Source organism: Callithrix jacchus, chromosome 4, assembly GCF_049354715.1.
Source record: "Callithrix jacchus isolate 240 chromosome 4, calJac240_pri, whole genome shotgun sequence".
NCBI classification, from domain to species: Eukaryota; Metazoa; Chordata; class Mammalia; order Primates; family Cebidae; genus Callithrix; species Callithrix jacchus.
In genome coordinates, this window is record NC_133505.1 from 64,922,779 (window position 1) to 64,949,689 (window position 26,911).

Below are 26,911 nucleotides of genomic sequence, written 5' to 3' on the forward strand. Positions count from 1 at the left end.
CCCAGATGAATGAAAGGAATATTTAAAATATAATACAGCTTAAAAATATATAAAGCACAAAGCACCAGAAAGCTAGTAAAAAGTAAAGAAACATTAATGAAAACAGGTACTCAATGCACAGCACTTCATTAACTAGTATCTACCTTCTTCATAAAAATAAATTTAGTTACTGTGTTTACCATAAAAAACCTAAGATATGCCAATTTTCTGCACAATATAACTTGAAATGACACTTTATGCAAAAAATGGGTTCTAAAACATTAATGCAAATCCAAGAATCAGTGACTCTGCCTGTTGTTTTCTGATAAATATTATGATAAAAATGAAAAATGATTGTACTTTTCTTCATAGGTGTTCATCTAAGTAATGCAACATACCTATTTCTGTCAACATCTGTTTCCATCTGGGGGCCTCAGGAGTATCCGGGTTCTCCTCCAACAGCTCTGTCAATTTGTCTTTCAACTCCTGTACTTTGTTTACATTCTGCTTCAGTTCTGCCTCAAACAACTAAAAAGGAAAAAATAATAATAAACTACGTGAACAGCAAAACACAAAAATACAATAACAATTGAGCATTATTTTTTCTCTAGAATGAACAAAAGAGGAAAAAAGTCTACTGTTAAATGCTGTGGTGGGTGAGGGCCTGGATTTTGTAATTAATTATTTTCCTTTTCTCTTCTTAGCTAGTGTTCAACTGTGTGATAAAGGAATCCCCACAGAGGAACACTGTGACTATGGAGATAATGACTCTTGTCCCCATTAGTAAAAAAGAATTTCATATTCTCAAACAAGCCACTTTGGAAAAAAGCAAGATGACATCAGTTAAACTGTAATTAGTAAGAAAATCAGTCTTAATAAAGGCTGCCAGAAGTAGATAATATACCAGTGAAGAAGCAATTTTTGGGGGCAGCACATAGAATTCAAACATAGGTTGGTAATTTGTAGAAATTTTGCCATCACTGCCACCATATAAAGCCATTTTCCCAACCTTGGCAGCTATAGAAAGAAATACCATCTATTAAAGAAAAGAAAAGCATTAGCTACCATATTTTTATACTACAGAGAACAGATCCCTCATACATTTAGCCCTTAAATAAATATTTTCCAATAGTTGATTGGTTAACACTCCAAGCTTAAACTCATTTAAATGTGGCAAACTTGCTTACACCCAACAGTTTGCTAATCTATAAAGTGGCTGTGACAAAAAAAAATTTGTTAAAGTAACTATTATCATCAATCTCTATAGAAAGGCACATTAACCAAAATGTCAAATTAGGTGCTGAAGGTTATAGAGCTAGAAAACAGAACAGAGCTTCTGACTATCAAACTCCATTCCAAATGCTAATCCATTCTCTTTCATGTCTTCCATTGGTGCACCCACAGAATGTACCTTATTCTGCTCAACTTGAGTCTTCACAGCTTCAGTATCTGTAGGCGCAGGAGTCTGATGCCATTTTGTGGCAGTTTTGTTCATTTTCTGTAACCACTGCATCATTGCACTTGATTCTTCCTGAGCCTTTTGCAATTTGGAGAGCTTAGCGTTCAGTTCCGCTATTTTGTCCTTGAGTAAGAGGCCAAGATCTTCATAACCATGACTTACATCAGTCATGTCCTTTTTAATGGATGTTAAACCTAGGAATAAGAAAAACATCTAAACTGACACATTTTCAGGACATTCAGAGCAGAGGTCTAGAAATAAAAAGTTTGTTTTACACAGTATTTTGTCACTTCTCCTTTGTCACTATTAAGCCTAGTATGATAAAGTCATAAACTTTTTAGAACTAAAAGGCTAGATCACCTTACATTGCTATTTAATCACAAACAATTCAAGAAAATTGCATAATACCAGTGTAATAAAAAACACAAACCAGAAAATGTTACTTAGCAATATCTCAAGCATCAAACTCAACAAATTAGGTTAAATAATGTTACATCAAGTGATAAAATATCTCGTTAACCAAAAATAAAAAACAAAACCTAGGGTCAAACTTAAAAACTTGGTGTTACTAATTTCAAATAAACAAAACTACATAAAACATTATATAAATACAATATTCATGGAGACTGTGACTACTAGATCAAATACCATTGTAATTCAGGTTTGAAATTTCAGTATAATTACTATTTGCATCTAAGATTTTCTCTCATTAAAAAAAACATACCAAATTACATTAATCGATAACAAATTAAAATTATTATTCACCTTTATTTGCCCAAAATTCCTCAGTATTTGTGGCTGTTCCTTCACCATTTAATATTGCTCCACCTGCAAAAATATTAACACTAAAATAATTAGAGGTTCATAGTATTTCTATACATCAATAGTAGATGGCATTAAAGCAAACCCCATAAACAGTAATCATTTAAATATGTTATTGCTATTTGGAAATGTAAAGTACTAACTCCATTTCAAAATCAAATAAAGGTCCAAAATTTAAACATCAAACAATATCCTCTCTTCTATGTAAAATGTATTCTTAAAGTAACATGATTGTCTTCAACACTACCATTTCAATGTTTATATCATATAAATATAAAAATTTTTGTGAAGTTGCTTTGTTTTTTTTGCGAAACGGAGTTTCGCTCTTGTTACCCAGGCTGGAGTGCAATGGCGCGATCTCGGCTCACCGCAACCTCCGCCTCCTGGGTTCAGGCAATTCTCCTGCCTCAGCCTCCTGAGTAGCTGGGATTACAGGCACACGCCACCGTGCCCAGCTAATTTTTTGTATTTTTAGTAGAGACGGGGTTTCACCATGTTGACCAGGATGGTCTCGATCTGTTGACCTCGTGATCCACCCGCCTCGGCCTCCCAAAGTGCTGGGATTACAGGCGTGAGCCACCGCACCCAGCCTGCTTTGTTTTTTATAATAAATTCCTTTTATTCTAGGAAGACTAATATTTAGTAAATTATATTTTAAAGCAGTAAGTGGAGCCTTAGTGGTTCTTTTAAAAAAATTTTAATTATTTATTTATTTTATTATAGTTTAAGTTCTGGGATAAATGTGCATAATGTGCAGGTCTGTTACATAGGTATGTATGTGCCATGGAGGTTTGCTGTACCCATTAACCCATTATCTACATTAGGTATTTCTCCTAATGTTATCCCTTCCCTACCCACCCCACATTCAAAAAGGCCCTGGTATGTGATATCCCTTCCCTGTGTCCACATGTCCTCATTGTTCAACTCCCACTTATGAGTGAGAACATTTGGTGTTTGGTTTTCTGTTCTTGTGTTAGTTTGCTGAGAATGATGGTTTCCAGCTTCATCCATATCCCTGCAAAGGACAGGAAACTCATCCTTTTTTATGGCTGCATAGTTTTCCATGGTGTATATGTCCCACACTTTCTTTATCCAGTCTATCATTGATATCCATTTGGGTTGGTTCCAAGTCTTTGCTATCGTGAATAGTGCCACAATAAACATATGTGTGCATGTGTCTTTATAGCAGAATGATTTGTAATCCTTTGGGTATATACCCAGCAATGGGATTGCTGGGTGAAATAGTATTTCTGGTGCTAGATCCTTGAGGAATCACCACACTGTCTTCCACAATGGTTGAACTAATTTACACTCCCACCAACAGTGTAAAAGTGTTCCTATTTCTCTACATCCTCACCAGCATCTGTTGTTTCCTGACTTTTTAATGGTGACAACTCTAACTGGTGTGAGATGGCAACTCATTGTGGTTTTGATTTGCATTTCTCTAATGACCAGTGATGATGAGCTTTTTTTCATGTTTGTGAGCCACATAAATGTCTTCTTTTGAGAAGTGTCTATCCATGTCCTTTGCCCACTTCTTAATGGCGTTTTTTTTCTTGTAAATTTGTTTAAGCTCCTTGAAGATTCTGGATATTGGCCCTTTGTTAGATGGATAGATTGCAAAATTTTTCTCCCATTCTGTGGGATTCCTGCTCATTCTGGTGAATTTCTTTTGCTGTGCAGAAGCTCTTTAGTTTAGAGAGATCTCATTTGTCAGTTTTGGTTTTTGTTGTCATTGCTTTTGGCTGTTAGTCATGAAGTCCTTGCCCATGCCTCTGTCCTGAATGGTACTGCCTAGGTTTTCTTCTAGGGTTTTTATGGTTTTAGGTCTTATGTTTAAGTCTTTAATACAACTCGACTTAATTTTTGTCTAAGGTGAAAGGAAGAGGTCCAGTTTCAGTTTTCTACATATGGCTAGCCAGTTTTCCCAACATCATTTATTGAATAGGGAATCCTTTCCCCATTGTTTATTTTTTTCAAGTTTGTCAAAGATCAAATGGTTGTAGATGTACAGTGTTATTTCTGAGGCCTATGTTCTGTTCCATTGGTCTGTCTATATATATGGTACCAGTACAGTGCTGTTTGGGATACTGTAGCCTTGTACTATAGTTTGAAGTCAGATAGCATGATGCCTCCAGCTTTGTTCTTTTTGCTTAGGATTGTCTTGGCTATACAGGCTCTTTTTTGGTTTCATATGAAATTCAAAGTAGTGTTTTTCTAATTCTATGAAGAAAGGTAGTGGTAAGCTTGATGGGGATAGCATGAAATCTATAAATTACTTTGGGCAGTGTGACCATTTTCACGATACTGATTCTTTCTATCCATGAGCATGGAATGTTTTTCCATTTGTTTGTATCCTCTCTTATTTCCTTGAGCAGTGGTTTGTAGTTCTCCTTGAAGAGGTCCTTTACATCCCTTGTTAGTGGTATTCCTAGGTATTTTATTCTCTTTGTAGCAATTGTGAATGAGAATTCACTCATGATTTGGCTTTCTGTCTGGTGTATAGGAATGCTTGACATTTTTGCACATTGACTTTGTATCCTGAGAAATTTGCTGGAGTTGCTTATCAGATTAAGGAGACTTTGGGCTGAGATGATGGGGTCTTCTAAATATACAATCAAGTCATCTGCAAACAGTGACAATCTTACTTCCTCTCTTCCTGTTTGAATACCCTTTATTTCTTTTTCTTGCCTGAGTGTCCCTGCCAAATTTCCAATACTATATTGAATAGGAGTGGTGAGAGAGGGCATCCTTCTCTTGTGCCAGTTTTCAAAGAAAATGCTTCCAGCTTTTGCCCATTCAGTATGATATTGGCTGTTCATTTTTCATAAATAGCCCTTATTATTTTAACATATGTTCCAGCAATACTTAGTTTATGGAGAGCTTTTAGCATGAAGGGGTGTTGGATTTTATCAAAGACCTTTTCTGCATCTACTGAGATAGTCATGCGGTTTTTGTCATTGGTTCTGGTTATATGATGGATTACATTTATTGATTTGTATATGTTGAACTAGCCTTGCACCCCCAAAATGAAGCCAACTTGATCATGGTAGATAAGCTTTTTGATGTGCTGCTAGATTCAGTTTACCAATATTTTATTGAAGATTTTTGCATAGATGCTCATCAGGGATATTGGCCCCAAATTTTCTTTTTTGTGTGTGTCTCTGCCAGGTTTTGGTATCAGGATAATGCTGGCCTCAAAATATGAATTAAGGAGAAGTCTCTCTTTTTCTGTTGTTTGGAATAGTTTCAGAAAGAATTGTACCAGCTCCTCTTTGCATCTCTGGTAGTATTTGACCATGAATCCATCTGGTCCTGGGCTTTTTTTGGTTGGTAGGCTAATAATTGCTGCTTCAACTTCAGAACTTGTTATTGGTCTATTCAGAGATTCAACTTCTTCCTAGTTTAGTCTTGGGAGAGTGTATTTGTCCAGGAATTTATCCATTTCTTCTATATTTTCTAGTTTATTTGAGTACAGGTATTTATAGTACTCTCTGATGGTAGTTTGCATTTCTGTGGCATCAGTGGTGTTACCCCCTTTATCATTTTTTTATTGTGTCTATTTGATTCTTCTCTATTTTCTTCTTTATTAGTCTGGTAGCAGTCTATCTGTTTTGTTAATCTTTTCAAAAAACCAGCTTCTGGATTTTTTTTTTCTTGAGACAGAATCTCACTCTGTTGTCCAGGCTGGAGTGCAGTGGCGTGATCTTGACTCACTGTAACCTCCCCCTACTGGGTTCAAGCAATTCTCCTGCATCAGCCTCCTAAGTAGCTGGGATTACAGGCATGCACCACCACGCCCAGCTAATTTTTGTATTTTTAGCAGAGACAAGGTTTCACTATGTTGTTCAGGCTGGTCTTGAACTCCTGATCTCATAATTCTCACCCACCTTGGACTCCCAAATTGTTGGGATTACAGACATGAGCTACCACACCCAGCCAATTCATTGATTTTTTTTAAGGGTTCTTCATGTGTCTATCTCCTTTAGTTCTGCTCTGATCTTAGTTATTTTCTGTCTTCTGCTAGCTTTTCAATTTGTTTGCCCTTGTTTCTCTAGCAGTTATTTTAATTGTGATGTTAGGGTGTCAATTTTAGATCTTTCTCACTTTCTCCTGTGGGCATTTAGTGCTACCAATTTCCCTCTAAACACTGCTTTAGCTGTGTCCCAGAGATTCCAGTATGTTGTGTCTTTGTTTTTACTGGTTTCAAAGAACTTACTTATTTCTGGATTAATTTCGTTATTTACCCAGTAGTCATTCAGGAACAGGTTGTTCAGTTTCCATGTAGCTGTGTGGTTTTCAGTGAGTTTCTTAATCCTGAGTTCTAATTTGATTGCACTGTGGTCTGAGAGACTGTTACAATTTCCATTCTTTTGCATTTGCTGAGGAGTGTTTTACCTCCAATTACGTAGTCAACTGTAGAATAAGTGTGATGTGGTGCTGAGAAGAATGTATATTCTGTTGATTTGGGGTGGACAGTTCTGTAGATGTCTATTAGGTCCACCTGGTCCAGAGCTGAGTTCAAGTCCTGAATATTCTTGTTAATTTTCTGTCTCATTAATTTGTCTAATATTGACAGTGGGGTGTTAAAATCTCCCACTAATATTGTGTGGTGGTCTATATTGGGTGCATATATATTTAGGATAATTAGCCTTTCTTGTTGCATTGATCCCTTTATCATTACGTAATGCCCTTGTCTTTTTCATCTTTATTGGTTTAAAGTCTGTTTTATCAGAGACTAGGTTAGCAACCCCTGCTTTTTTTTTCTTTTTCTTTCCATTTGCTTGATAAATATTCCTCCATCCCTTTACTTTGAGCCTATGTATGTCTTTACATGTGAAATGGGTCTCCTGAATACAGCACACCAATGGGTCTTGACTCTTTATCCAATTTGCCAACCTATTTCTTTTAATTGGGGCATTTTGCCTGTTTAAGGTTAATATTGTTATGTGTGAATTTGATCCTGTCATTATAATGCTAGCTGGATATTTTGCCCATTAGCTGATGCAGTTTCTTCATAGTGTCAATGGTCTTTACTGCTTGGTATGTTTTTGCAGTGGCTAGTACCAGTTTTTCCTTTCCAAATTTACTGTTTTCTTAAGGAGCTCTTGTAAGGCAGGCCTGGTGGTGACAAAATTTCTCAGCATTTGCTTGCCTGTAAAGGATTTTATTTCTCTTTTGCTTATGAAGCTTAGTTTGGATGGATATGAAATTCTGGGTTGAAAATTCTATTCTTTAAGAATGCTGAATATTGGCCCCACTCTCTTCTGGCTTGTAGGGTTTCTACAGAGAGATCTGCTGTTAGTCTGATGACCTTCCCTTTGTGCATAACCCAACCTTTCTCTCTGGCTGCCCTTAGCATTTTTTCCTTCATTTCGAACTTGGTGAATCAACGGTTATGTGCCTTGGGGTTGCTATTCTCGAGGAGTATCTTTGAGGTGTTTGGTGCATTTCCTGAATTTGAATTTTGGCCTGTTTTGCTATGTCAGATAAGTTCTCCTGGTTAATATCCTGAAGAGTGTTTTCCAACTTGGTTCCATTCTCCCCATCACTTTCAGGTACACCAATCGAATGTAGATTTGGTCTTTTCACATAGTCTCATATTTCTTGGAGGCTTTGTTCATTCTTTTTTATTGTTTTTTCTCTAATCTTGTCTTCATGCTTTATTTTATTAAGTTGATCTTCAATCTCTGATATCCTTTATTCTGCTTGATCAATTTGGTATTGATACTTGCGTATGCTTCACAAAGTTCTCATGTTGTGTTTTTCAGCTCCATCAGGTCATTTATGTTCTTCTCTAAACTGATTATTCTAGTTAGCAATTCCTCTAACCTTTTTTTTAAGGTTCTTACCTTCCTTGCATTGGGTTAGAACATATTCCTTTAGCTCGAAGGAGTTTGTTATTACCCACTCTCTGAAGCCTACTTCTGTCAGTCCATCAAATTCATTCTCCATGCAGTTTTGTTCCCTTGTTGGTGAACAGTTGTGATCCTTTGGAGGAGAAGATGCATTCTGGCTTCTGGAATTTTCAACCTTTTTGCACTGGTTTTTCCTCATCTTCATGGACTATCTATCTTTGATCTTTGATGTTGCTACACATTGGATGGGGTTTTTGTGTGTACGTTCTTTTTGTTGATGTTGATGCTAGTTTCTTCTGTTTGTTAGTTTTCCTTCTAATAGTCAGACCCCTTTGCTGCAGGTCTGCTGGAGTTTGCTGGAGGTCCACTCCAAACCGTGTTTGCCTGGATATCACCAGTGGAGGCTGCAGAACAGCAGAGATTGCTGCCTGTTCCTTCCTCTAGAAGCTCTGTCCCAGAAGGGTACCTGCCAGATGCCAGCCAGAGATCTCCTGTATGAAGTGTCTGTCGACCCATGCTGGGATGTATCTCCCAGTCAGGAGGCATGGGGCACAGGAACCCACTGGAGAATGCAGTCTGTCCCCTTAGTAGAGCTTGAGCACTGTGCTGGGAGATCTGCTGCTCTCTTCAGAGCTGGCAGTCAGGATCGTTTAAGTCTGCTGAAGCTGCACCAAAGCTACCTCTTCCCCCAGGTGCTCTGTCCCAAGGAGATGGGAGTTTTATCTATAAGTTCCTGACTGGGGCTGCTCCCTTTCTTTCAGAGATGCCCTGCACAGAGAGAATGAATCTAGAGAGGTAGTCTGGTTACAGCGGCTTTGCCAAGCTTCAGTGGACTCCAGCCAGTTTGAAATCCCTGGAGTTTTGTTTATACTGTGAGGGGAAAACCACCTACTCATGCCTCAGTAATGGTGAACACCCCTCTCCCCACCAAGCTCAAGCAACCCAGGTTAACGTCAGACTGCTTTGCTGGCAAGAATTTCAAGTGAGCGGATCTTAGCTTGCTGGGCTCTGTGGGGGTGGGATCCACTGGGCTAGACTGCTTAGCTCCCTGTCGTCAGCCCCCTTTCTAGGGGAGTGAACAATTCTGTCTTGCTGGTGTTCCATGTGTCACTGCAGTATGAAAAACTCCTCCTGCAGCTTGCTCAGTGTCTGCCCAAACAGCTGCCCAGTTTTGTGTTTCAAACCCAGGGCCCTGGTGGTATAGGCACCTGAGGAAATCTCCTGGTCTGGGTCTATGGGTTGCAAAGAATATGGGAAAAGCACAGTATCTGGGCCAGAATTCACCATTGCTCATGGCACAGCCCCTCCTCAGTTCCCTTGGCTAGGGCAGGGAGTTCCCCAACCCCTGTGCTTCCCAGGTGAGGTGACACCCCACCCTGCTTCTGCTCACCCTTGGTGTGCTGCACCCACTGTCTAACTGGTGAGATGAGCTGGGTCCCTCAGTTGGAAACACAGAAATCACTGTCATTCTGCATTGATCTCGCTGGGAGCTGCACACCAGAGCTGTTTCTATTCAGCCATCTTGCCAGCCACTTCTCACTTTATTGCTATAATTATCTTAATGATAAAGGTTCTGAAGCACAGAAGGTACTCAGTATATAAGAGTGTTGAAAAATACATACATGGCTGACAAAGGAGTGTCTATCTTACTTAAGGATTGAAAATTGTCTGGTGCAGTTACATAGTGTCATGAGTTTAATGGAGGCAGAATACTTTTTTTAAAGACATAAAAAAGACATTGAAAGTGAAAATGAAAATAAACAAATCAATTATTAAACCCATATTATATCAACACTAAGAGAGAGCACGGTCATTAGCAGCACCTAGGTCTTGCTGTATATCTTACCTGAATTTAAACTCCAGCCCCATTAATTACTAGCCAGGCGGCTGGACAAATGCATCAGCCAAACTGATGGGAATAATAATATCTAACTGTGGGAACTAAATATCACTGTGGGAACCAAAGGTCCTTTGCTTAGGTTCATTACATAACAATCTAGCATTGGTACTTTTTCCTTAATCAGAATATTAAAATATCAGTTATACTGTTTGCTACAACATAAAGACATTTCTCAGATCAACCACTTACGAACAAGTCTAAACAGAAACATTAAAGTATCTGAATCTTAAGTTTGTCCCTTTAAAAAAAATTAAACACAATGGCATTTCAGATGGAAGTGTAAATATCCTGTAGATGCTCAGGACTAATTCCTACCATGCTTGGTAATTACCAAGAGTCAAAAAAAAAAAAAAAAAAAAAAACGCAAAACAAAACAAAACAACAACAACAAAAACCACTTGATATTTATGGCAAATATAAAGGGGACATGGAGAGCTAAAATAACTAAAGCACAATAGATTTCCTCTTCTAAAAAAAAAAAAAACTTGGTATCTCAGGAAATCTGATTAGAAGAAAAAGGAGAAATCATCACACCATTATAATATGGGTAGTCCCTGAAATAGGATTAATAGAGTGGAATAAATGGTTGGCTGAGAAAGTCCCAGCTGGAACATCAGTATCAGAATAGGTACAGCTGGGGGCTGGTCAGACTAGATACCCCACAGAGGATACTCAGAACTCTCAGAAGAAAGATATCAGACCTGCCTTCTGCCTATTATTTTTTATTTTTTTCTCTTCGAGACAGAGTCTCGCTCCATCAACAGGCACCAGGCTGGAGTGCAGTGGCACCACCTCGGCTCACTGCAACCTCCGCCTCCCGGGTTTAAGCAATTCTCCTGCCTCAGCCTCCCGAGTAGCTGGGATTACAGGCACGTGCCACCATGCCCAACTAATTTTTTTTGTATTTTTAGTAGAGACGGGGTTTCACCATGTTGGCCAGGATGGTCTCGATCTCTTGACCTCGTGATCCATTCGCCTCGGCCTCCCAAAGTGCTGGGATTACAGGCCTGAGCCACCGCGCCCGGCCACCTATTATTATTTTTTAAACTTGTTACTGTATGTGTCAAACTAAAAACTATACCCATAACTTGCTTAAATTAATTTTAGAATCAACATTTCCACATGACTTTCCCATTTTATTGAGAAAAGTGGCTCAAGCATGATGTAGATTGTGATACAGATATGCTGGCTCACATGCTGCATAATTGTTTTCTTTGGGAATGATGTACAGAATAAAATACACGGAATAAAATAAGAGAGTGTCCCTCTATAGAAAAGAGCTGTTTCCTTCCCTCACTTCTTTCCCAGCTGCCCAGACTCATTTCTTTACCCAATATTACAATTAAATATTTATATAGAATTTCTCCATTTAATTAAGGTAAAAAGTAAACAGACTTGAATAAAATCTGTTCCCTTCCCCAATACAACATTCCTTATTGTTACATATTAATTTGGCTATATTTTAATTATAGTCTAATTAAATAAAACATAAGAAAGATTTGAAACTTGATGAGTACAGATACATTCCCAATGCAATGTGCTTACAGATGCCATGATTCTTGTCACTTTTACTTTGTATTTCTGAGGTTACCTTATGCATTAATTTAAAAAATAACATATACAAAATTGACATGAGTAAACCCAAATCTTACAGTTTTTGTCGTAAATGTAAATAAAGCTCATACCTGATTTAACTGCTGCTATTGCCTTCGCAGGGGTGGTCACAGCACTTACTAGGTTACATAGTGAGATCCCACTGTTGTTTACTTTCTGAATCTCTGGTGTTTTTAAACTCCACTCTTCTTGTAATTTCTTGATATATAAAAACACATTATTTTGCCATCTTAATACTTTCAAAGTTGCACATTATAATTCAATTTCTTAAACAGATCTTAAAGGAGTAATAACTGTGGACCCTGATTTGTGAGGGAGTCAATGAAAGAAAAAGGCACCATTCCTATTTGTTCCCACAGCCCAGATGACTGTTAACTCAGTTAACAGTGGGGTATGTATGGCCCATTCTGCCCTTAAAGGTTTCATAGGTGGCAAGTGAAATCCTAGCCACAGTGGGAGTCAGGCTATTCCTGGCTGCTATGGGTTCCAAAATCACTGTCAACTGTAAGTCTGTAAAACTGTAAGTCTGTACTAGGTAACAGACCAGTCACAGGATAAAAGGTACCAGGAACAATAAAAATAAATAGGAATTCAGAATTCCATTTTACAGAGTATTTTAATCTTATACATTTCAATTACTTTTCAAAATCCACAGATTTGGAGTGGAAAAAGGTGCCATACTGGTCATAGGTGCTATGACTTGAATCAGATGACAAAAGACTTGTGCACTATTTATGCAGGAGATTCAAGTAACTTCTATCTCCAAATACTCATTATAGTAATATATACAAGCTAGAAAGGCTGAGTGAAGAGGATGTTTTACTTAATATGATGAGAAATGGTATAAAAAATTACTGAAACTAAGTAGAAATTTGGTAGAAAAGTAAACTTGGTTACTAGAATAGTCAGCAACTCATAAGCACATCTTTTTTTTTAAAAAAAGCAAATCAACTAAAACTTTATGTCCTTCTTCAGATGAATTAGTTAAGCCTCATGCCATGATTTCCAAAGGTCAACAAAATATACAGTACATATATGAGGATCTAACTTAGATGATATTAGATCAAAGAAAACCACCATTAGTCTTTTAATCTTTCATTACTGACACAGATAAATGAAAAATTAGTATTAGATAACAATGATTCACCTTAGTGTCTTCCAAAGATTTTCCTAAATCCTCTGCACCAAACGAAGGCTGCACAATGGGAACCCTTTTTGTTGTTTCTTTCATCCATGACTTCAACGATTTAACAAGAACTTGGAAAGCATCCAACTGCTCTTGACAAGAAGTTACAGCTTCTTTTCTAAATAATGAAAATCACACAAGAATTTAAGTCACAGCAAGAAGAATAAATAAATAATTATTCTCATGTTACACTGAATGTTAAGAAACATCTCCCATGTGTACTCCAACCCTTTGATACAGGAGGAAAGGTTTCATACGTGACAAGTGAAATCAGCTAAATCAGTAGTCCCCAACCTTGTAGGCAACAAGGACTGGTTTTGTGGAAGACAATTTTTCCACAAACTGGGTAGGGGAGATGGTTTTGGGATAATTAAAGTGCATTACATTTATTGTGTGCTTTATTTCTATTATTATTACACTGCAATATGTAGTAAAATAATTATGTGACTCACTATAAGGTAGAATCAGTGGGAGCCCTGAGCTTATTTTCCTGAAATGAGGCAGTCCCATCTGGGGGTGATGGGAGATAGTGGCAGATCATCAGGCATTAGATTCTCATAAGGAGTGTGCACCCTAGATCCCTTGCATGCAGTTCACAATAGGGTTCGTGGTCCTATGAGAATCTAAAGCGTCTGCTGATCTGACAGGAGGCAGAGCTCAGGCAGTCATGTGAGTGATGGAGAGCGGCTGTAAATATAGATGAAGCTTTGCTGCTACAACTCACCTCCTACCATGTGGCCCAGTTCATAACATGTCATGGACTGGTAGGTACCTCAGGGGTTAGGAGAACCCTGAGCTAAACAACTATTGGTCTATTTCTCAGGCAAGGTTCATAGATAAAGGTAGGAGCCAGTCAAGAAATCTGTAGCCCATATGGAATGGCACTCTCTATAATGCTACATAAACTCTAAGAATACACAAACAGTTTTAACATTATTTAGATTCAATGAGCTTTGATCTGTCCACTTTATGTGATGCTGAATGCCAGCAGGCACAGAATCAGAAGGGAAAGGTTTACAATCATTGACACGAGGAAAACATAATGCCACCTAGTGGTTCCTACACTATACTACAGTCACGTTTACGGATGGATAAACCGCTTCAGGCAGTCCAGATTTAAGTCTCTCAAAATGAGATGAAACCTAGTGACTGGAGGGTTTTCATATGACTCAGGAAGCTCCATAGTGATGGATAAACTGCTTCAGGCAGTCCAGATTTAAGTCTCTCAAAATGAGATGAAATCTAGTGACTGGAGAGTTTTCATGTATGACTCAGGAAGCTCCACAGTGAACTGTATGGATTGTTCTGTATGCTTGGCCCCATGGAGGCAGTGCACATCCCCAGCTCATAAACAACTGTGAGGATGGTGACATTTGGTATGTGGGTGACACATGTGAATGTGCAAGCATACAGAACACTGGCAGATAAGAATGAAATGCAGCTGGACTAATTACTGACGACTACATTATTTTAAAGTTGGACCCATTTTAAAGAAGAAACAACCTAGAGATCACCTAAGAAAACCAAGAATATTTCTTCTATGCAATGTGAATTAAAAACCATATGACAGGATGGAACATACAGCTCTGTGAGAAGTACAGACAGCACTCAAACATTTTAGGTAGAGAACTCTGAAGAAATAAAGGAGAGTAACTGGAAGAGAAATCACTTTTCTAAGTTTTGAGGCTTTTGTAGATAAACTGTAGCAAAATCTGATGCATATTCTAAACTAACATAAGATCAGAAATACAAAAGCTCAATCACAAGGCCCTGCACAGCTTTTTAGCTCAACATAGATTCTTTCACTTCTTTCTTGTTTTTTCACAGGTTCAGATCTCATCTATTGCTTTTTAAAAAATAAACTATTATATTTAAAGGGCCACATGGAAATCGCACATCGTTTCTGAATTGAGCTCAGAAAGCAAAGAATCATGAGCTGTTGTTCAAGGTTATTTCTGCCTTTGCAAATAAAAATGTGATATTTGCCCAAGGCTTTAGAGAATACAGCAAGTTTAGATCATTTTCAGTAATATACTACCCACCATCATTTTTCTTGTGCAATATTTTCCACTTTTATGTAAGAAGTATTGAATTTTCCTCCTAAATATTAAACCAAATAATGTATTTAAGTTTAACAGCACAAAAATCAATAACAAAACATTTATAAAGTAGCTCTATGTTTATTCTCAAGTTTATAAAATTGGTTCAGTTATCTACATAAGTATCTCACTCTAATTAATATAAATATAATAAAATACAATTTTTAAAGTGGTACTTACTTTTCTTTGATGGTATCCTCCATTTCCTTGAATTTCTTTGACAAATTATTTGTTTTTTCAAAAACCAGAGCCTTATCACCTGGTAAGCCATGGCTGGATATCTCCTTCAAGAGACTATGCAAAACTTCAAGATCTTTCTTGTGTTCTAAAAATTCAGAAGTTGATTCCTACAAAGCATTTAGATATTTAGTCAATATGAATATTGCTAGATCTTCAAATGGCATTCCACTCAGAGGTCTGTATGGGATCAGAATGACTCTATTCATAATTTCACATAAGTCGGACTATGGCCAGTACTTTAAAGATAATAAACATGCAAATAGGCTATTTGAAAAAGAACACAGTAAACCTTATGTAATTTAAAATGCATTCTACATTTCGTCTCTTTGTGGCTTCTGGTATGTAAGATGATACTTATACCATCATCATATGTGTGATGAATGGTATTTCTTTCTAATCAATCAGCAAAGCCTTCAAGGAAAAGATGAGGTTTGAGATTTTTAAAGGAGGAAAACATAGATCTTTACTAACCCATAAGCAATTATTAAAATGATGACTGCCAATTATAATTCCGGCAATAAGTACATGAGTTTGCCTTAACTATTAATCTACTCGATTAGCCTCCTGCATAGTGAGGAAAACATACCTGCATATACTGAGACAATTCAGTAACATCTTTTCCTGGCACATCTACTTCAGTAAGAGCCTGAGTTTTTGTTTCTAAAAATGTTTGGAGCTTTTCTGAGAGGTTCTCAAACAGTTCCACTTTGGTTTTTAGCTCCTCCATTTTGGCAAGTTTTTCTTTGTGTTTATGACTTGCTTCTGAAAAGCGAGCAGACAAGTCCTTCATTTTGGCTTGCAGTGAGGATGCAGTGGATGGATCTGTTGTTTCCATAAATTTCTTCACTTTTTCATTCATGGCATTTACACTGCTCTGACGACCTGCAATATCCTGTTCCAACATCTAAAACAAACCAAATAGTGCATATGCTTTATAATGATGTTTATAAATAATGTGACAATTTTTTTAAATGACTATTCATAACAATATAAGCTTGCATAACCTGTGACTACAGAGGTTAACAGTTGAAACTGAATGACACGTTTGAACTGTCCCTGGAGAAATGCCATCTTAAATCTCTCCAAAGGAGAGTAAAGAACAGCTGGCTAGTTGCTCAAATGAGGCAGGAGGCTGCTGCTACTCAGCAACCCCTACGATCTAATGGAGCCTGGGGATTAGCCATGGCCCTAATTCTTAAAAGACTAGACAAGACTGATCTGATTAACCTCATGTGCAGCTGGCTGAAACAATGATAAACAAGATAAGACTCCATGTATGCATAAGCCCTCCATAATGAATTATATTCAAGAAAAAGTACACAAAGCCCTTCCTACACTTCTTTCCAGAAAAATCTTTTACACACTCGATTTTGTGCAAGCATTACTTTCCACACTCACATTCAGCAAATGCCTCTTTTTTGTATCCCTAAATTTATCTTAAACTAACTATACTTTGAGCTTATAAAAGTGTTTTTTAAAAAAACTGTAAGTGGGACTTTTTTTAAAGTCACTTACAATGTTTTTACTGATGATATCCTGAAGAGCAGCAGAGTTTAAGGGCACTTGACCTTGTTCTTGTAGAGAACTTTCCACACTTCCCATCCAGTCCAACATTTCATCCAAGCCATCCTGCACACTCAGTGAACGGGTCAAGGTTATCTGGAGTTTTTCATTTCGGTCATTAACAGACTTGGACAGATCCTCATATCTTCCAACAATGTCATCTACTCCAAACACATCAGGAAATATTAACCACAAAGTTCTCTTTGCCCTATCCCTTTTCAAAAACACATGAAGGTGAATCATGCAATTTCTACACAAGAATTTTAAAAATAAGTTCAATGATAAATTCCTAATGCATAATCAAAACACCACCTAAAATGTTAAAATACAAAGAAGGAAAAGAGTTCAATGGAAAATGAAAATTGAAATTTTTTTAAAGTTAATATTTATCCCATCTGCATTTGAAAAGATATTTTTTTGGATGCATAAATATTTGAATTGTCCCCGAGAGATGAAAGAGTGGTCCAAACAGCAAATCTTTGAAATAAATACTGGTTCTCAATCTGACATTTCACATTAGCCATACTTATTGATGATTACTTACAGGGAAAAAGGTGAGTCACATATAGCTATTCTCAAAACAATACACAGTCACAAACATTTATGAAGAATTAAGTTTTACATATAAAAATTATTACTCTCTCTCCCTTCCTCATACACACACAAAGCTTTTGTCATACTTCTCAATTGAAGCAAATCACTCAAAGGCAGAGAAACTGGCAGATGCAAACACACTGAGAAATAGGCAACAATGAAAACCACTTAAAGTTGAGATTATGCTTCTAAAATACACACTAATTATATTTAGAAGTTCAACAGTAGACAAAGAGAAAAATAAACTTAACAGGCTAACCTATCTCATATGAGGATAAACTTTACCTTCAATTCTAAAGATAAGACACTAAAGAAGGAAACCCCTTTCTGGTCTAGTTTCCACTTGACTAAAGCCCTACATTATAACATCCTACATTCTATATTGTAGACCAATGAAAAGTTTGAATTACAATAGTTTTTAATGTATTCATCTCTTTCTCTCTGGAAAATAGTGTTTTAAATGGTGAATTTATCACTTATTATCCAAGAATTTAAAAAAATGTTTTAATTATTTCTGAATTCTTTAGTCTCATACATTGTAGAAAGCTTTGGTAGAGGAAAGCTGTGGGTCCTGCAACATCTCTATAAAATGAAATCTCTCACAGGCTTGTGTTTGGCCCATGAAGCATAATTCATACAACAAAACAATATAATTGTTCTAACGCTACATCATGAGAAAACAGCTTGAAAATTTTCCCTGGAGTGAGAGGTGAAGTGTAGATGATTTAAAGAGAAAATCATGCTCCTCTTACTAAAACACTATGAAGCCCATCAGCAGACTGAGTGGGGAGGGAGATAGCATTTAATATGCACCCAAATGCTATCAGCAGAGGAAACAGGCAGTGGGCTCAAAAATAAGCTCTAAACAATAGCCACTGGAGACTAGTAGTTGGGGGAGAGTGGTGGGAGGGTAAGGGCTGAAAAACTCCCCATTGGAGACTATGCTCATTGCCTGGGTGGTGGTTTCAATCATATGCCAAACCTCAGCATCACACAATATACCTTCATAAGAAACCTGCATATGTACCCTCTGATTCTAAAATAAAAGTTGAAGGAAAAAAATGAGCTCTAATTTGGAAAGTCACAAGAGCACAGGATCTGAATGGCAGCTTGAGGTTGGCAGGTTAGCAAATTCTCAACTTGGCAACTGTGCATCAACAGGGTAAGTTAAGATCAGTGATCTGTCCAGCCATAATAAGTGACTTCCCAAGGAAAGCCAGCTATTTTCATATAATTAACATATTTAAGAGTTACTGTTTGCTATAGACTAAATGGTTGTGTCCCCCAAAATTCATATATTGAAGCCTAAGTCCTAATGTGATGGTGTTTGGAGGTGGGAACTTTGGAAGATGTGATATTATTATATAATAAGAAATATTTGGTCTCTGACCATAGCTCTTGACATAGAGTTCCTAAAACCCTTCTGATTTCCTCAGTAATACAGACACTAAGAGAATCTCTTGTTCTGGTATCTGGTCATTGACCCCAGTTCCTGACACAGAGCTCCTAAGACCTTTGTGATTTCCTGAGTGATAGGAGTATATGACAGAGCTCCTAAATCCCTTGGGATTTCCTGAGTGAGGGGTCTTTTTTGTTCAAACAAGGTGATGCCTGGTGGCCTCTTGGATAGTCTTAGGGTAGGGGAAGCAGGGGGGAGTGGGAGATGTTGCCAAGGAACCAACCATGTGATTAGACAGTTGGAACTGTCACCTCCTCAACCTCTGAGGAGGAAAGCAGGGCTGAAGGTTCAGTTGCTACCCATGGCCAATGATGTAATCAGTCATGCCTATGTAATGAAGCTGCCATCAAAACCCTATAGGTTTGGTTTGGGGAGTTTCCAGATAGCTGAACACATGGAGTCCTGGGGGTGGCATGCCCAGAGGGCATAAACGTTCTGCTCCCCTTCTCCCATACCTCACCCTGTGTATCTCTTTCATCTGGCTGTTCATCTGTAACCTTTGTAATATTCTTTACAATACACAGGTAAATGAAAGTGAAGTCTTTCTCTGAGTTCTGTAAGTCACTCTAGGAAATTAATAGAACCTGAGGAGGGTCATGGGAACCCCAATTTATAGCTGATCAGTCTGAAATCCAGGTCACAATTTGGGACTTGTGATTGGTATCTGAAGTGGGGGCAGCATTATGAGACTGACCCCTTAACCTGTAGGGTCTGAAGCTAATTCCAGGTAGACAGTGTCAGAATTGAATTGAATTGAATTGAACTGAATTATAGGACATCCAGCTGGTATCGCTAGATAATTGTTTGATGTATGGAGAGAAATTCACACAGATCTGGTCACAGAAGTGTCCTGTGTGTTGATTAATGGTGTGTGAAAGTAGCAAAAACACTCAGGTTTTTTCTATCTCTCTAAGGAGGTAATTAGATCATAAGGGTAGAGCCCTTGCGAATGGCGTTAGCGCCCTTAGAAGAAACAGGAGAGAAATGATGTCTCTCCCTCGCTCTCTACCAGCCAGATAGGGGCCATCTGTAAGCCAGGAAAAGGGCCCTCCCCAGAACCAGACCATACTGGCGCCCTGATCGCAGCCTTCCAGCCTCCAGAACTATGGGAAATAAATGTCTGTTGTTTAAGCTACCCAGCCGATGGTATTTTTGATATCATAGCCTAACCAAGACACTGTTTAGTTTGTACTTCTTGGTAATAAAACATTGTCACTGAAGTAAATTCTTGATTTTAGTAACTAAAAATTATTTTAGAAAAGGTAAAAAAAATAGACCATAAGAATGTTTTTTTAAAATCACTGGTTTTCTTAGAAGTCAGAAAGATCTTTTTTTTTTTTGAGACAGAGTTTCATTCCTGTTGCCCAGGCTGGAGTGCAATCGCGCGATCTTGGCTCACCGCAACCTCCGCCTCCAGGGTTCAGGCAATTCTCCTGCCTCAGCCTCCTGAGTAGCTGGGATTACAGGTACGCACCACCATGCCCAGCTAATTTTTTGTATTTTTAGTAGAGACGGGGTTTCAGCATGTTGACCAGGATGGTCTCAATCTCTTGACCTCGTGATCCATCCGCCTTGGCCTCCCAAAGTGCTGGGATAACAGGCGTGAGTCACCGCGCCCTTAAGATCTTAAGAGAAACTCCTCTATACTTTAAATAGTTTCACATATTCCTAGAAAAGTATGTCAGAGGTTTTAGTCTTAAAATAATGTAACAAATGTATTTTAAGCAACCAAACGTGAAACTATGTACACTTAACAATGGGAAAAAAATTATCAAAATCCCTCTTCAAATAACAGAAATACAAATAAGGTAGTCTTTCTTTCTTCTTTATATGCTTATACTTAAGTCCTCAGAGCAATGGTATCTAATGTGGATATACAAGATGCTGCAGGGGAACAAAATGTTAGAAATTCCATTCCTACTTTCATTTTACACTTTAAACTCAATACATTTATATTTTATAATGATAATATATATAATAATATAGTAACATGTTCATATGACTTATAAATATATCTGCATACGTGGAGATACACACTAAAGATCATTTTGACAGGGGCACATAATCAAAAACATCTGGATATATGTAAGAATGAAAGACAGAGTTTCCCTTCTAGAGAGTGGTCCTAAAAGAGCTAAGTTCCATTCCTCTCTTCAAATAAAATTCCTACTCAGATTTTAATTCATGCTCTATTTAGGGTAAAACATATGTCTAGTCATCTATTGTGAAATATTTTTACTTCACATATTCACCCACAGAAATACACAATAACATTAAATATTATGAAAAGCAGAGCAGTGAAAACAAAAAATACATATATAAGATAGTAAAAAATGTATATTGAAAATCCACTGCACATTTGGTATAAACTAAATACTGTGGGTGGATATGAAGACAATATACAATAGCTCTTTTCTCAACAAACACATTAATCTAACGCATGAGGGCACAAAAGTACCACTACACCTGCAATCAAGTTTCTAGTATCACTAAAGATAACTGGGTAACTGGAACCCTCAATTTGAGTGAGGCCACTAAAAAACTTCTAGAACACAGAGAAGTGGGAAGACTTCTCAAAGCACATCTCTCAGGCTGGGTACAGAAACTCACACCTGTAATCTCAACATTTTGAGAGGATCATTTAAGCCCAGGAGTCAGAGACTAGCCTGGACTACATAGTGAGACCCATATCCACAAAAAATGTTTAAAAATTAGCTGCACATGACAGAGCATTCCCATAATCCTCACTTCTCCAGAAGCTGAGATGGGGAAGATTGCTTGAACCCAGGAAGTCAAGGCTGCAGTGAGATGTGAATGCACCCCTGCACTCAGCCTGGGCAACAGAGTGACCCCTGTCTCTAAAAATAAATTAATTAATTAAGCATATCTCTCAACCTCTTAAGCCCATGTTCCCACTATTGTTAAAGATCCCAGCCAGAGTCTATTTTGGCCTTCAGTTGAAAGCCTACCTCTGCCCAATCCCATCGACCAAGAAAATTTTGTGATGTTCTACTTCCTGTGGTGGACATTACATAGTGAGTTTCTGTTACCTTTTCTAAATACCAAATTTAAATGTAAATACACTCTTTTCAAGATACACAGCCTCTGCCCTTAAGATTCTCATATACCTGCCAAAGAAGGCATGCCTTTTCCCAGATTCAGGAACACCATTTCACAGACAAAGAACACATAGAACAAAATCTACAACTAGTGCACATTCTTCTCCATATTGTCAGGACACCTTTCTTTAGAATGTACCTGTGAGACAGGAAGAAACTACATGACTATCTTACCAAGTGTTCTCTGGATATCATTCTTGGCTGGAAGTAAAGATCCCCTGGCATCTAAAAGTACTTCAGCTGTTTTTTTCAATTTCTCTACAGCAACCTGCTGGTTTGATATCTGTCCTTGCAGAGCCTGTAAGATTAAATGTTTTTCAATTAGACTCATTAGGACTAAATGACAGATTTCTAATGTGGACAAAATAATCTGCAATAAGATAAAGTAAAATTGGACAGAATGAACTTTTCTTCGTATCAACTTTCATCATCAACTGACTCCAGAGTTCTTAGAATAAGGCCAGTTATGAAGTAGCATTAGCAAAAGCATGAGCCAGTCTGGATAGTACAAATTCAGTCTTGAAATAAACCCTTGAACATATACATGTTCATAATAATTTCCCTGGTTCCTGATCATACAACCCGCTAACTTTATACCCTGAGTTACCCCTTCACCCCTACTTCTAGGCTTTGTATAATACTTTAACTACTACCAAAACAAAAAACAGAAAACATTTGAGACCATTTCTGACTCCAGGTAAAGAGATTAATTAGCTCACCCAAATCAGTAGATCCTGACTCAATACTGAGTCATTTTCATTTCTGCTAATTCAATAAAAGTTACTAAAAATATAACAAGTTCAAAAAGCCTTGCTACATTTTGTGAACATACTAAAATGAAAACGAACACGAAGCTTACACTCAGGGGTTTTACAGTCTGAGACAGGAAGTGGCAAATACCAAAGGTGAGTATGAAAAAATGCTATTGGAAGTTGGCAGGACAAAACAAAACAAAATAAGAGGGAAATGAGAGCTACCTCAATGGTAGTGACACTGAGTAGGCCCTAAAGGAGTGTGGATTTGGGAAAACAACTCCCTGCAGAACAAACCAAAGACACAAACATGAGGACAGAAAAATCACTGTAGAAGGGGAGCGTCCCATCCAGTTTGAAAATGCATATGGGTGAGTAAACAGAAATAGGCCTGGAAAGGCCTCATACATCAGGCTAAGAAATTTACACTTTATCCCGTATCAATGGGGAGTTACGCAGGGCTTCTGGGTAAGGAGTTCATACGCTCAGGGCTGTCCAATAGAAAGGCTAAATTTGTAGCACCGCATGGATTTTTCCAAAGTGCTGAGATAACAGGAATAAGCCAATGCTCCCAGCCAATAAGTGGCATTTATAAACAAAAGTGAGAGCAAGCTTAGAGTAAAGGAATGCCTTTTTTGGAATTTATGAGTCCAAAGTGCTTTTGGGACCCTCCTACAGAAAGAAATGGCAAAATGGGAAATGGCAGAGACTTGGAATACAAACTGGAAATAGATATAGAGAGCTGGAAGTCAAGACACATGATGTGACTCCTAAACGAGGAAGCACAGCAATGTCAGAGAAGGAGATTATAAAGAATCATGGAGAATATTTATATATAAGTGATGGGGAGAAGAAGAAAAAAATTTAATTGGTGAGGTGGAAATGGGCCCAGAATAATTCTGTCCCCCAAGATTAAAGGAAGAGGGAAGTGGAAAAGATTAACAGTGTCCATTGCTTTGGAAAGGATAATGTAAACCGAAAGACTAATGAGTCCTTGAATTTAATGAATGGAGGTCCCTGCGTATCTCTGAGTGAACAGATGTGGCTCAACAATGGGAAGGAGGAAAAAAAAGGTAGAAGCTGGAGCCATAGATATGTCTTCCAGAAGTTTGGCCCTGCACTTCTAACAGCTCTGACAGATCTCTGCAAAAGTGGGCTGCCTGGCTACATAGGCCTCTGCCTGGCTTTAATTTCTCTTAAGCGACTCAAGCTCCTCTTCTGCTCTTTTGTATTGGAATTTCAAAGCCCAAATTTCCAATTGTAGATGTGAATTCATCCTTGGTCATGGGCCTAGCTTTCCAACTGCCTCTTGAATATTTCCATCTGAGTATATGCAGTCACCTTTACCTCAAAAAAGCTAAATCTGAACTCATCATCTCATTCTCTGTACCTACACTTTCTCCTGGGGTATATCTTAACTACCCAAGTAGCAAACCTGAAGTTCCTCCTAGATTCCATCCTAAGGCTTCTTTTCCACATGCAAATCAACCATTTAAAGCTTTTTTCCACACACAGAAATCAATCAACAATTTTACCTGCTTAATATTTTTTAAAAGTCAACTTTTGCTCCATATTTCTCGATCATTACAGGATAATGTCTCACTTGGATTTCTAAAATAAGAATCCTGTGTTTCTGCCTCCAATCACTTCTCTAATTTAGCTCCTAATGTGTTCTATCTAAAATATATATCTGACCATATATTACCCTGATATAGTTTGGATATTTGTCCCCACCCAAATCTCATGTTGAAATGCAATCCTCAATGGTTTTTTTTTGTTTTTGAGACGGAGTTTCGCTCTTGTTACCCAGGCTGGAGTGCAATGGCACCATCTCAGCTCACCGCAACCTCCGCCCCCTGGGTTCAGGCAATTCTCCTGCCTCAGCCTCCTAATCCTCAATGTTTAAGGTAGAACCTGGTAGGAGGTGATTTCTCATGAATGGTTTAGCCTCATTGTCTTGGTGCTGCCCTTGCTAGCGTGTGAATTCTAGCAAGATCTGGTCATTAAAAAGTATGTAGCACTTCCCCACCGCCCCACTGTCCCACCTCTCCCTCTCCCTCTCTCCCTCCCTCCCCCACTTCTCTCTCTGGCTTACTTGCTTCTGCTTTTGCCATATCACATGCCTGTTCCTGCTTTGCCTTGCTCCATGAGTAAAAGCTGAGCAAGGTCAGTGCCATCCTTGTAGAGCCTGTAGAATCATCAGTCAATTAAATCTCTTTTCTTATAATTTACCCCGTCTCAAGTATTTCTTTACAGCAACACAAGAACAGCCAAATATAACCCCCATTAAAAATTCCTTAGTAGTCTCCCTTCACAATAAAGGCCAAGACTTGAGCATGCTATAAAAGGTCCAATGAAATCTATTCCCTAATTCTATCTTCAATCTCAACTTTCTGTTCCAGAAATATACAGTACAGCTATTTCTTACCTATTTATTCATGCTGGACCCAATGTCTTAGCCTTTCTACATATCAGCTTTTTTGTGCAACCTACCTCCATCATCCCGAACCTGGCTCTTATTCACCCTTTAATACTAAGCTGGAAAACCTTCCCTAAGTCTCTACTCACTCTTAGCTTTGGTAAGTATACCCCACAGGAACTCCCATAAATACCCTGTGACTATATTGGATTCATCTGTGCCTTCTTGAGAACTAAGAAGTCATCCCTTTCGGCTTTCTATTACTAGTGCCTAGATCAGTGCCTGACACATAGCAGGCTCCATAAAATTTTTTTCTGGAATAAATGAGCAACTATGTAAATAAATGAACATATCATGTGTAAGATCTAAAATGGTTCTCTTCTATTTCAGTACTATTTATTATCATTATTGAAATGCCTAAAGCTAATGGCAAAAATTTCCTCAAATAATCTTCATAATCCAAGAAACTGAGATGACATATGAGCAGTCTGTGTATATGTTAAAAGGCCCACCAAACCATGACCGACATGGGATCTAGAATACCAGAACCTACAGTTTCAAGATGCCAAAGAATCTTCATCAGAGTGGATCTCTTGGAAAAATTATCCTAGCAGTTTAATTATAGAAAGTATAAAAAGTTCCTCAAGACATGAACTTTTTACCTGTGACCAGACTGAATTCTAGACCACAGGGACGGCTTATTCACACAACATAGTTACTTAGGAGATGAAGTAAGTGAAGGGTTCCCTCTGAAAATTTTTTTTAGGGTGTGAGTTTACTAAGGGCAAGGACAGAGTTTTAACATCTTTGTGCCTTCATAAAGCCCAGCATACAAATGTTTACTGAATAAATAAATACATGTAGAAGTGATCATGGTTCTATTAAAACATCCAATACCAAAGATGGCCCTGTCTACCAGCTTAAAACTTAGAAGCAAATTAAAAAAGAAGCATGTCTTCTTTACCTCTTCTTGTCAAAATATCCCATGCCTTTAATCTTGACAATTATATTCAAGAGGTAATCATTTTTAATTCCTAGCATGTATCAAGGTCCTAATTTAACAATAATAGTTGTTTATAGTGCTATTTTGGAACAAAATTGTTCATCCCAGTATTCAAATGCATACCTTATATGTTCTGAGCGGATTTCAAGGAAATTAAAACATGAAAGAAGGATCTGCGACAAGAGAATACCAGTTGGGACCAGAAGACAGCGAAGTCCATAAACTTATGGGCATTTGTCCAATTCATAAAAGTTTCCTGACTTAACATCACCCCAGAGATCAGTGCAAGTCTGGAAGGCTGACACTGTCAGTCAATGTTATCTGGCCCCATTGCTGGTTCCAAATCCAGGACTTGAGACTGGTCCCCAAATCCTGTTTTCTACACTTTTTCTGGGGCTAAAATCTTATTTTATCCTCTAATTTCCCTGGAAGGGGATCTTGAGGAGTGTTATTATGGCCTAGTAGCATCAGACTGTTGACAACACAGTTAACAGTTCTTTGAATAATAATGCTGATAACAACATGCTATTGGCCAAAAATATTTCAAATGCAATGAATGAAGTGGGTGTCCCCAAATTACATTTATGATACAAAAGAATATAAGTAGAAGATAATATATTAAACATAAAAAGACTAATTTTTTGTAGTAGTCTCATGGGTTTATATTATAGCTAAAAGTAATGGCAAAATATTAATAAACATAAAAGAAATGGAAGCTACCTAATGCTCATAAAAATTTATCCTTGATACATTCTGAAACCTTCTGAGAGAAAAATATGTGCATTGCCAGCAACAATTTTAATTGTACATTTAATTTTTTAAAATTATGCTATGACTTAATTAGA

General features: G+C 37.8%; 1 protein-coding gene across 50 annotated transcripts in view; it reads right to left on the reverse strand.

Annotated features, from left to right (window-relative positions):
* The window catches only part of DST (dystonin), a 505,428-nt gene that overhangs the window by 104,356 nt on the left and 374,161 nt on the right, over positions 1 to 26,911 (reverse strand). For all 50 annotated transcript variants that reach the window (XM_078369452.1, XM_008994605.4, XM_035295973.3 and 47 more), the window contains 9 exons: positions 22,067 to 22,190; positions 16,673 to 16,881; positions 15,744 to 16,061; positions 15,098 to 15,264; positions 12,780 to 12,936; positions 11,704 to 11,830; positions 2,204 to 2,266; positions 1,391 to 1,632; positions 378 to 507 (listed from right to left, as the gene is read on the reverse strand). In XM_078369452.1, coding sequence (XP_078225578.1) covers positions 378 to 507; positions 1,391 to 1,632; positions 2,204 to 2,266; positions 11,704 to 11,830; positions 12,780 to 12,936; positions 15,098 to 15,264; positions 15,744 to 16,061; positions 16,673 to 16,881; positions 22,067 to 22,190 — 1,537 coding nt within the window. The remainder of the gene's footprint in view (positions 1 to 377; positions 508 to 1,390; positions 1,633 to 2,203; positions 2,267 to 11,703; positions 11,831 to 12,779; positions 12,937 to 15,097; positions 15,265 to 15,743; positions 16,062 to 16,672; positions 16,882 to 22,066; positions 22,191 to 26,911) is intronic.